The sequence below is a fragment of the Pleurodeles waltl genome, chromosome 2_2 (genome assembly GCF_031143425.1).
Source record: "Pleurodeles waltl isolate 20211129_DDA chromosome 2_2, aPleWal1.hap1.20221129, whole genome shotgun sequence".
Taxonomy (NCBI): Eukaryota; Metazoa; Chordata; class Amphibia; order Caudata; family Salamandridae; genus Pleurodeles; species Pleurodeles waltl.
This window is the reverse complement of record NC_090439.1, coordinates 663,728,671-663,741,411: the sequence shown is the minus strand read 5'-3', so window position 1 is coordinate 663,741,411 and position 12,741 is coordinate 663,728,671. Positions and strand designations below refer to the sequence as shown.

The window sequence follows — 12,741 nt, the reverse complement described above, 5'->3', positions numbered from 1 at the left end:
ACAGCTGTGTATAGTATGTTCGAAAACATTAGGCTATGAGGCTAAGTATAATGCTCCCAGAATGCTCTCTGATTAGATGCAAATGAAGTGTCATTTAGTAAAATGTGTTGATGCATGCTAGTATTTCCCAAAAATATTTCTAATGGAAAATCAGTGTAACAATTTTCAACACGAATATGGGAAGCATGAAAATAAACAAACACTGACAAAGCCAACTGATCTGACATATTTTTATAAGTCTTTTAGTTTCATCAATCCGTGTCTTGTTTTGACATGGCTTTTGGAACACTTTATTGTTGTGGGAGCTACCAGGCCCTCAACATTGTAACAAACACTGCCAAAAAAAAAAACCAAATTTTTTGAACTCTAAAAGCACATGTTGCCACCAGTGGCATAACAAAGGCCCCGCAGCCGCCCTCCAGGGGGCCCCTTTAGCACAGCACCTGCCCTGAGTGAGTCTGGAGAGGGGGCTCCTCCATGTTCTTTGCAAAGGGGCAACCTCCAGTTTCGTTACGTCACTGATTGCCACTGTAGTTCCTGACACTGAACAAAACTACTTTGTGTGCCAATATGCTCCTTGTGGAAGAGCAGAATGCAATCACTCACAGTAAAGCCAGCCAAAAGAGAGAGAAATAGAAGTTTTTATTAAACAAAATGTCTTTGTTAACACCAGACCTAATTAGGGACCAAGACCCACATGTAGGTAGCTTTTTGCATGTCACAAACAGCGACTTTCGCTGTTTGCGACGTGCAAAAAGCACATTGCGATGCACAAACCCAGTTTTGCGATTCAGTAACCTGGTTACCGAATCGCAAAACGGGTTTGCGAGTCGCAATTAGGAAGGGGTGTTCCCTTCCTAATTGCGACTCGCAGTGCAATGTAGGATTGTTTTGTGACCGCGAACGCGGGAGCAAACCAATCGCAGTTTGCACCCATTACAAATGGGTGCTAACACTTTCGCAAAAGGGAAGGGGTCCCCATGGGACCCCTTCCCCATTGTGAATGTCACTGTAAAAAAAAATTCAGAGCAGGCAGTGGTCCTGCCGACCACTGCCTGCTCTGAAAAAATGAAACAAAAACGTTTCATTTTTCGTTTTTGTAATGCATCACGTTTTCCTTTAAGGAAGCAGTCACAGACATGGTGGTCTGCTGTCTCCAGCAGGCCACCATCCCTGTGAGGGCGCTATTCGCAAGGGGGTCGCAAATTGCGACCCACCTCATGATTATTCACTAGGTGGGCATTTGCGAAGCCCTTGCGAATCACAGATGGTGTCAGGGACACCATCCTACATTCGGATTTGCGACTCGCAATTTGCGGGTCGCAAATCTGAACCTACCTACATGTGGCCCCAAATTCTTAAAGAAAGTCACAAAAGTGCACCCATGGTATATGTCGTACCCCTATAAAATATTTGTGAACTGTATTTTAGCATGGGTAAATACGCATGTGTAGATTTGCTCATGTGAAAATCTATTGAGCATCTGCAAGTTCATTTTCCCTCCGGCCACTTTCTTCCCAACCCTGGAAGAATTTCTAATTCTGCCATTGTCCGGAGTAAATGTCCAACCTTTCTTATCATGGGAAAATATTAGAGAGAAGCTGGTGAAAATCTTTAAAACATGCAGGTTAGTAGGTTTGCAGACTCAAAGGCATTCCAGCACTGGAACTATTGCTTACTGCTTCCTCCAGCCCCAGTATGCAGATCTGCAGAAAGGTGGCAAAATAAGGAAATTGCTACAGTAAGGATTGAAACTGCAAGTATTCAAGCCCTATTATGGTAGTAGCCCTGGCATAATCAGAGAGGCTATTATCAGAGCTCTTACATAATGAGATTGCTGCCATAATTTGTCGCAACACTACATGGCACCAAAGGGACAAGTAGATCTTTTTCCAGGACAAGTAGATTTGAGAAGCAACCTGTCCCCTGGACAAGTAGATATTTTAATAAATTCCACACCCCTGCATCAACCTACACTTATCTGAGGCACGTGAATGAATAGGAAAGATTATGATTCAATACCACATGCGTGATAGAGATATAGTACGGGTTTACTGTTAAAGCTGGCCTGTTCCGACCTCTCCTCACCCCTGAAAAGTACCAGAAAAATAGGCATAGTTTGAGTGGGAGTTTAAATGGCTAGAGGAGGAAAGTTCAGTTTAAACAGTCTTCTGCCATCTTGCATAACTCATAAAATAGGATTTTCTGGGAGTTATTAAGCAATATGTTGCAAGAACTGACAAGTGGGCAAAGGTCTGGTGAGGAAACTTGATGACGATAAGCACAGTGTTATGATGTCTTCACTTTTGCTGTACCCTAAATGTTAGCTGGATCTAGAACTCTGTGCACTTTACCCCTGTTAACCAGCAATAAAGTGCCTACGCTTCCCCTTTATACCAAGTCTAGTGGCATATCCTTAATTGGTATATTTCACTTGCCCTTAAGTACCTAGTATATGGCACAAAGTGTGACCAGGGGCTGGAGGTTAATGTCATCAGCAGACTGCAGCAGTTATTGTGCAATTCACTATAGTGGCATTGAAAACACGGCTTTAAGCATCCCCTTTGTAGCTTGACTATATCAATGTAAAAACTGAAATGAAACCTTTTGATATAAAACCTTTTTACAAGTCAAAATCTCCCTTTATATAAAAATGGCATCCCTATGTATGCCTTGAAGCCCACAAGGCGGGGTGCCTGGAATTTCAAAGTATGATATGTAGAAATGCAATATTAACATGACCTTACAGTGACTAGAGCTAAAACGCTATTTTTCAATGTGGCAGGTTAGTTGCCCTGTGTAGGAAACCAGAATGCATATTAAATCCTAATGGTGTATCGCAGGACTGGGACACTGTAGAAAAATAACTATTTTGTATACTTGGGTTTTTAACAAATATATAGAAAAAAGTAACTTTTATAAAGTTAACTTTTCACTTCCTGGAGTCCCTGAAGACAAACTTCTGGTTAGGGCATTACCCAGGAATCATTCCCACACCCTAGCTCTTGCCACGCATAAATGTGGCACGCCACTTCAAAACACTTTCTGGAACAGAGGACCTGCTGTTAATGAGCTGAAAGGAGCCTTGAGAAACTGGACCTGCTCCCTCTTGTACCCAGAACAAAGAAGTGGGCACCAAGAGCCCCAAGGCTTCCCTCCTGTTTAAGCTACAGGGATACAACAAGGTCCAGCAGACCAGTCGCAACTGGACCTGAACAAAACCCTGCTGCTGGCCTCTGCATGACACCCTGTAAATCTCCAAGTGCCTCACCTGAGGTCCTATGGTGCTTTAGAAGTGTACTTCAGGGCTGGTTTGCAACTTACAGACTAAACTAAGGAGGACAAATAATTGAGCAGAATGAACCGGGTTGGTTTAGTCAACCCATGATCCACCGCAGTCAGCGTCAAATTGAACACAGGTCCCCTGTCTACCATGACCACCGACTATCTTTGGCACTTTAGGTTTCTTGGAGCTATTTCTACTTAAAACTTTAACTATATCTCTGGTTTCCCTTATTAGATTTTTTTGCTTATTACATGTTGCACTATTTTCTAACTTGGTTTGGGATTGTTAATGTTTTGTATTTTGAGTTTATTACTGTTTTGATGCAATGTGTAAAGTATTTATGCAGTAACGAGAGCCAGTCTGCTCTGTGCCGTAGCTTCCAGGGAGTTGAGCTCAGGTTAATTCAGTGACTGAGCCCTCACCCTGACAAGAGTTGCAAATTTTCTTTGAAGTGGGTAGTTGTCCCCCACCAAATAACCCAGTTACTCACAGTGTACTTGAAGGAGTCAGCACATGTAGTGGAACTGGACATCTGGCTGTTGCCATAAGGAAGCAGGGACAGACATACATGTCTCATCCATGGATCTGTCTTCCAGGAAAGGTCCTTAATGTTTAGAGGCATTCAGCTGGAACTTTTAACAAAGTCTGGACAGAGATTGTTTTTTGACCTGTGGAAGACTAGGTGCTGAGACTACTTGATAAAGTGTGACCTAGAAGGTCACTGGGTTACTTAACTGCATGAGGTATTGTATTTATATTCCTCTAGATAAAAAGCTTGTTTCTCACATTCTTCTTCTGACTATTATGAGAGATTTTGGAAATTCACACATTTTTCAGAAGAACCCAGACAGTTGACAGAAACCATTACAAATAATGGATCTCTATAAAAGCCTCTCTTAGAAATGTGAATATACAACCCCCACCCATCCCTTGAAAAACGTTATAACAAATGTATGTTCAAACCTATAGTCGGTGTCCTTTTTCTTCAAATAAAACAGACCAGCAGAAAACCAAATTGGTGCAAACGTTATGTTTGCGTATTACTATAAACTTAAGCTCTAAGGCCTACTGCCTTATCTCATTCTGAATAATCTTGGAGCGCTTCCTTAAGAAAAATATTATCACTAAGCAGGCATGGATCATACAAAGCCTGGAGTGCCTCACCCTTTCACCAAAAAAATAGGATTTAAAAAAGCCCAAGGTCACTTACAAATAAAGATAGGTATGAAGCTCCATATAAGTCGTCAACAAGAACGGGAAAAGGAATAATTATTCCATGTAAGGTTTATCACTAAACATCCATATCCAGAGACCAAATAGTCTGGAAATCGCCTGTAAAGTCATTTCTACATGTGAGGAAAACAAGTAGTTATAAAAAATAAATACAACCCAGAACAAACATGCACACCAAACGCGGTTCAGGAAGCAGGGATGCAAGGACCCAGAACAAGGAATAACAAAGCCTTGCAGACATGAAATTTTACTTTTCCGCTTTATACTGCTTTACCCATGAACACTACATTCACAATAACATATAGACAAATTAGATAAGCTTTCGTTGACTACTACAACACTTACCTCCATCATGAGGTACTGGAGCTGAAGCTTCAGATAGAATTGCTGGGTTGGCAGGATTGACCGAAAATGCAGTTTGAGCCTATATAATAGCAGAAAATAACTTAAAACATTTTTTCACATCTATAAAATTAAAGGCACAGTGATATTTAGTTTTTATGAGAAATTATTAGAAAATTGATACACTGCAAAAACAAAATTGGGTGCCCTACTTTATCAGGACGACAGTCCAGAAGTTACAATAGTCACTAAAGTGTTCTTTCTTTTTTTTAGCAGAAGGTCACATCAATTAGGGTTGGATATTAGTTATTACGCAAAATTACTCAAGATTATAGAGAATTAACACGAGGAGTGTAACCCAGCAATAACCACTATTTTCTCAGTACATAATGCACCTTCACGTTCAAAATGGACCCCAAGATTGCATTTTGCACTACGAAAATTGTGCTAAATGCAACAGAACACAACAGCGGCCAGCAGCCACTCTCCAAGTTTGTTATGCCTGTAGCAACATTTTTGTGCCAAATTCCTAACAATTATGTCAACGGGAGTACTCATGTAATTTTCAGTAATTGTTTTGTTAAAAGAGCAATGCAAAATTACTTCGATGAAATTAACATTTCACCCAGGCCAATGTCAATACCACAGCATCAAATGGAATGCTAGTGCCACCTGCTTCTCATACCATTAATCCAAAATAGGACTGTCAAGTAATAATTGTAAGCATTTGTACATATGAAAACAAAAAAAAAATCTGTGTTAAACTGCTTAAGTTCAGTTGAACAGTCAAGACAACAAAAAGGTACTCATTCAGGTGCATAAAGTTTTTTCTTTTTCTCAGACAAAAGCTACCCCTTTTTATTCATCATATTGACAAGTTTTACCATTACTGTAAAAGTTATAAATAAATCCTATACCATGTTCCAAAGAACCTACTTTGATTCCTCGTTCACTCTAAAAAGGAGGTCTAGCCAAGATATATACCCAACCATCACGATGGTGAGTTGTGCACCCAGACACAGAGCCAAGTGGTGTCTGACAGTGCATTATAGTCCCCAGAGGGCTACCCGGTGACCCAGGTGAAGAAGGCTGCTGTTGTCCTTATCCATCCAAGTGTTTCATATAGGTTTGAGTCACAAACTGTGTTCAACAGCTGGTGTACACATTGCTCAAGACGGTGGGTTCACTGCAGTTTGACACTCCACAATGAACCAAATACTGTGACTGTACTCTTTTTATAGTCCCATTCCAGCAATTGGAGCCGACTTATAAGCAGCAAGAGAATCTCCACCCTCTTCCACTGTAGGGGTCACTGCTTCAGAAAGATGACCAATCATTTCCCTTTGCTGTGATGCCAGCTGTCACGTGACAGTCAAGGCTACTATACTCCATTTGGACTTTCTTTTGTTTCCCCTCCTTCTGTGCTATTCATTTACTATTTTTGTTGTTTTCGGAATCCCCATTGTTAGGTTAAGCGGGAAGGCGCTCTGACGTGTTGTAATTTCGGAGGACTTTTAGCCACGCCCACCACACATCCATCACTATCACTCGTTCATAGGCTTGCCTTTCAAAAATCCTTTGTTATCATTGGTAAATGCTTCAAGTTTGTTTCTCCTTGGGGCAGTTTTGTTATTGCCTTGGTCAGCAAGCCTGTTACATTGATAATTGCATGCCTGCCAACACGTTTGACTGCGAGCAAACTCCTTTTTCCTTTTGTGTGTCTCCTTCTCACTCATGGGGGCTGTGGCGCTTTGAATCATCTTACTAATGTCAACTGTTTTACTTTTCATTTTCAATTTATGTGGCAAAAAAAGTCCAGTTAGGAATTTACAACGCTACTAGCTCTAACTCGAGCAAAGGCGAGACCCATTGCATTGCAATATTTTTTTTTCTAATTCCAAATTTCATCAGATTTTTGCTAACATTTTCTATTCTCCTTCACACCTAACACTCTGGGATGTTCCTGTAAGACCCTTGTGCCACTACAAATATAACAACTGCCCGTTATGCTCCAGTCCTTTTTTGGGGGGGTGAATGCTGGCGGTCCTTTCCTTATTTCTATTTACTGGCCTGTTGCAACAACACCGGTTATTTCCACAGAGTGCTCCTAAACCATGGGTAAGGTATGCCTTTTTTCATTACTATGAATCTTTCCCTTGCTTTTTTAGTCTAAATTACCGCCTAGAAAGACCTCCTATTTAGTTTTACTCTGTTTGAACCTTAGGGGGTCCTACTGTTTTTTTGTGATGCGTATCACTGTGTTCACCCCAGTTATACTACCACGTCAGGCTACAACCTCACAAGGGTATGGTTGCTGTCCTACACATGTATTTATCCACACTTATCTTCCCCATGCATTGATAACATCCCCAGAGGGACTCAATTACGCGAGTCCTGGTTAGTAATTAGAACCAACTCAATTTGGGCTGTTTTACTCTCCCATTTAAAACTGCTTGTACATTAACATTCAAGCAATATCACCACTGTCTTCTGTTTCCAATGTTTTTTTCCTGACACAAGTCCTGTGTCCTTTTTCCAGAGCCACTAGACATGAGGGATTTTATTTTTGTGACAATTTGAAAAAAGGGGAGGGACCCCTTAGGCAAGGGTCGCTCCCCTGTTGTGACAAATGTATTTCTGCCCCCCCTTAGGGGACAAAGTTGTTCTGCCCACTGGTGGGCAGATGGGGCAAAAGCCTACTAGATGCCAGGGAATTAAAAAAAATATACATATATAGTGAGGTGGTGGCTACCAACCAGTATGCGCATGGTTATGCCCCCAACCCAAATGAAGGGGGTAACAGTCTTTCATCCCTTCTCACGAACACTAAAAGATCTTAACCCAACGGCAAGCAAGAGGACATTTGATTATTTGGGGCTTTGGTTTTACATTTGGGCCATGAGCTTGGCTAACTCTCAAAATGGTCCCACTTGGAATGTTGAGGGCTGCACTTTTTGGACTTTGGGACGCTGCCATGTTGAAAAATCTACGAGATCCAGAAATTTAAAAACTAAACATCTGGGTGAGACCAGAGTGGTGTGCTTCACATGCACCCTGCACCATTTTCTTACCTACAATGCCCTGCAAACCTCCAACTTTGCTTGAAATCACAGTTTCCCCACATTTTTTGTGATGGATCCTTGCGGACTCTGCAGGAATCCACAAAATTCCTACCACCCAGCATTGTCGCATCTATACTGGTAAAAATTCTGTCCCACTTGTCAGCCTAAAAACCTTCTTTTCCAAACTGCCCTTTTGGGCCCGCTTTGGTTCCCCCTCAATTTCGACATGTTTTTGGCTCTCCCGCTCTCACAGGCACTTGGTCCACCTACACAAGTGCTGAATAATTATCAGAAGACTGAGGGGAATGTTGGGTGGTAGGTAATTTGTGCCGGTGCAGTGATCCTACACAGAAATGTGGGAAACATATGATTTTTTTTTAGCTAAATCTGAGGTTTGCTGAGGATTCTGGGTAAGAAAACACTGGGAGATCCACGCAAGTCTCACCTCCCTGGACTCCCTTTGGTGTCTAGTTTTCAGAAATGTCTGGGTTTGGTAGGTTTCCTAGATGGCTGCCGAGCCCAGGATCAAAAACGTAGGTGCCATGCCCCCTCGCCACAAAAACAGGTAGCTTCGTACTTGATCATTTTTATGTGTCCACATAGTGTTTTGGGGCATTTCCTGTTGCGGGCACTAGCCCTACCCACACAAGTGAGGTACCATTTTTATCGGGAGACTTGGGGGAATGCAGGGTGAAAGCAAATTTGTGGCTCCTCTCAGATTCCAGAACTTTCTATCACCGAAATGTGAGGAAAAAGGGTTTTTTAGCCAAATTTTGAGATTTGCAAAGGATTCTGGGTAACAGGACCTGGTGACAGTGCCACAAGTTACCCCATCCTGGGTTCATTAGGTGTCTAGTTTTCAAAAATGCACAAGTTTGGTAGGTTTTCCTAGGTGCTAGAGACCAAAATCCACAGCTAGGCACTTTCCAAAACACAGGTCAGTTTTCTTTGGGAAAATGTGATGTGTCCACGTTGTGTTTTGGGGCATTTCCTGTCACGGGCACTAGGCCTACCCATGCAACGGAGGTACCATTTTTATTGTGAGACTTGGGAGAGCACAGAATAGAAGAACAAGTGTTATTGCCCCTTGTTTTTCTCTACATTTTTTCCTTCCAAATGTTAGACCGTGTGTAAAAAAGACGTCTATTTGAGAAATGCCCTGTAATTCACATGCTAGTATGGGGACCCCAGAATGCAGAGATGTGCAAATAACCACTGCTTCTCAACACTTTATCTTGTGCCCATTTTGGCAATACAAAGGTTTTCTTGATACCTATTTTTCACTCTTTATATTTCACCAAATGAGTTGCTGTATACCCAGTATGTAATGAAAACCCACTGCAAGGTGCAGCTCATTTATTGGCTCTGGGTACCTAGGGTTCTTGATCAACCTACAAGTCCTATATATCCCAGCAACCAGAGTCCAGCAGACGTAATGGTATATTGCTTTAAAAAAATCTGCTGAAAAAAGTTATAGAAGAAAACGTGGACACAAATTGCACTTTTTTCACCTCAATTTGAATATTTTTTTATTTTAGCTGTTACTGTCTGTAGGAAAACTTGAAGGATACAAAACTCGCTGAATTCAAAATGTTGTCTACTTTTCAGAAATGTTTAGCTGTCTGGGAGACAGCATTGGTTTCACACCCGTTTCAATCACTAACTGGAAGGAGGCTGAAAGCACAAAAACAATAGTAAAAATGTGGTTTATCCCAGTAAAATGACAAAGTTGTGTTGAAAAATGTGGTATTCTGTTTCAAGTGCCTGTTCCTGAAAGCTGGGAAGATGGTGATTTTAGCACCACAAACCCTTTGTTGATGCCATTTTCATGGGGAAAAAAAAACACAAGCTTTCTTCTACAGCCTCCCCCCTAAACTAAATTTTAGCTGTATGGCTAATTTCTTGGTCTCCTGCAGGAGAACCCCCAAACTCTGAGTACCTCTAGAATCCTTCGGATGTTGGGAAAAAAAAAAAAAAAAAGGGACGCAAATTTGGCCTGGGTAGCTTATGTGGACATAAAGTTATGAGGGCCTAAGTGCAAACTGCCCCAAATAGCCAAAAAACAGGCCTGGCGCCTGAGGGGGAAAAGGCCTGGCAGCGAAGGGGTTAAACAGTTTATAATGTTGTTATGACTGATACTACTAAAACGGTCCAGAAACAAATTAACTAAAATTGCTTTGCTTCCCTTTTCACCTGTCCTTTTTCTGGTTTCTATAGCAATACATTGACAATCATAAACAACTATGACAGGGTCCTCTATGAACAAATAATCTTTTTAGTTTTAACATTACTGGGTTTTCTATTTACTACTTTTTCTCAGATATTCGACCCCCATCTCTTGACAATGGCAACTGTATATATTTGCTTGCCATGGGCAGTCTTGTCTTCCTTTTTGTTTTGTTCTCTGTTCGCTCATGGCTTAAGCTTTCTTTTATCACTTTGAACTATGGATCCTAACATGGGAGCACATCTATCCTTCCTACATACAGGCCACCCTCTCCTATTTCACGGGTTGCACAAAAAAATATTGTCAAATAGGCTCTCATTATTCTAATGAGACTACTGGATTTTGAGCGGCAGAATCACCAGCGGTGTGGGAAGACTAAGTCTAACCCACTGCAGGTGACACCTGTCGCTCCAATCCGGGTTTTGCTCCAGCTAACTAGCAGTGCCTCATCTCTACCCAAGGGCAGGGATGACTAGGCAGCCGAGCGCAAGACATTACTGGTTTCTCAGGGAAGCCTCGATCACTCATGTCTCACCCGTTTCTCTCAATTACAATAGTCTCATATAGAAAATGACAAACAGAGGCAGTAAATGTTTCAATAACGATTTTAATATAATGACTGCATCTTAGATAGCGAAGCGTGAGCTGCAATAACCAGAATGACACAGCATGTCAGTATTAAAATTGTGAAAAGGAAAATGAAGCATAAGAATAACGTCACCACACTGAATAATTGCTGCATAGATCGCAATAGAGCACAGCCTGTAAAGCTTGAATTCTGCCCTTCAGGTTCCCCTGGGAAGACATCATCCCCCATATCTGAGCAAAGGCCCGAAGTCTGCATTAGCATCTGTAGCGAAGCCTTCAGCAATCAGTATACAGTTATGGTTCTCTAGCTGGAATCTCCCTCTAACGTTTAAGGGACAGGCAATAGTTTTTATAATAAAACAGCTGATGTTCTGAGAAAATGTCCCTACGTAAGGATGTGTGTTTTCTACGAATGTCAGAGACTAAACTTCTACCACGTTCACTGGCAATGTACCTTGCTGTAGCCCTGGAAGAAGCACAGAGTGAGCAAGAATGTCTTGTTTGAGAACAGAGTGCTGGCCTAGGCAAAACAGTTAAATAGATAGAAAATGAAACAAGACCGTAAAAGTGGCTATTGTAACAATAATAAAAAAAAGTCAAATAAAATATATCTAGGTTAGAGTGCACAGCGGCTGACCTAGTGTGCTAATATAACGTACATGGAGCTATAGCTAAAATGGCTACACAACATTATCAACCATTCTTCCACAATAACAACATAAGTATGACCACCTGCGATGTAGAAAAAAATAAGATTCAAACTGATGCACTGAACTGCATGCCTATCATACACTTCATGATTACATGTGCTCTAACCTTCCTCCCCCCTCAAACTTTGATGTATGGCTGGACACTCCGCCACTTGACAGTGAATGCATTTTTTTTACTCACTTGTTGATAGGCTTCAAACAGGCTACACTAATACCTAATCAATATAGTAACTGTTCGCTTGCCAGTGAACTCTGACCATTTGTAATCCTCACCGAGCCTATCCTGCTAGTGGTTGAAGTGAGGTAGAGTAGAAATCTCTCTATACAATCATAGGGTCTAAAGTATTATCGCCTCAAGACCTGGCCTTCAAAAAGACGACGAGATACAGTCCTGTAACAGCCTATTTTCTGAAAATGAGTGGTCCACTGGCAGTTTGTGCGTGGAATGGGGGCATTCATGGCACTAGTGCATTGAGAATGTACTAAGACAGCTTATGGTGCCAGGAACTAAGAAACCCAACTGAGACGGACATGCAAGATTTGGAGAGAAATAGATTGTGAACTTCTTTTGTATGTATAATATAAAGCAGTGTCGCTCAAACATTCACATGTAGCACACATAAAAAAACAAAAAACAACACTAAGCAGAATCTGACAGCAGGCTTTAGGGACACTTCACAATTCCCTCCCATCCTCCAGGTACTCAGCCGCCAAATAAAGGAAGAAATGGAGCATGCCCACACCGGCAGACAAGATGGCCGTTTACTGTGTAGCTCTAAGCCCATGCACTAACAACTGGGCGCGTTTAGGTTTTGAACCAGTGATATAGGCACCGCTGGGCCTAGGACATTGGTTGTAATGGTGAAATCTGACTGCAGGGATTGCTCAGCAGCTGGAGAGACAAGCATGTGAAACTGATCATCTGCGACCCCAGGGTGACAGGAACCACTGGAGATCCTGACGCCAGTACCACAGACTACCTGCCAAGAGGGAAAGTCACAGGTATCTGGTGCTTCATCCGTTTGCTGTGTGGCTGTTCCGTGCCCATGCACGGTCCTGTACATACATCCATCAGCCTGGGCTGTAAGAGGGCGGGCGTACTCTTAGGTAGCCTACCGAGTCAGAATTGGTATATATTTGCAACTAAATGCAACAAATGTTTAAAAGCAGATGGCACTGCCCAGGTTCACAGTGAGAAAAGTTAACAGCAAATTGGAAGGGGGATTCCTGTATGCGTTTCAGCAAACCTCAATAAAGGCAAATGAGCAAAGTGAGCAAAATGAGAAAGGAAGC

General features: G+C 41.8%; 1 protein-coding gene across 1 annotated transcript in view; it reads right to left on the bottom strand.

Moving 5' to 3' along the window:
* SDCBP (syndecan binding protein) overlaps positions 1 to 12,741 on the bottom strand; it is a 92,308-nt gene that overhangs the window by 58,522 nt on the left and 21,045 nt on the right. The window contains exon 3 of the mRNA XM_069220226.1: positions 4,865 to 4,943. Coding sequence (XP_069076327.1) covers positions 4,865 to 4,943 — 79 coding nt within the window. The remainder of the gene's footprint in view (positions 1 to 4,864; positions 4,944 to 12,741) is intronic.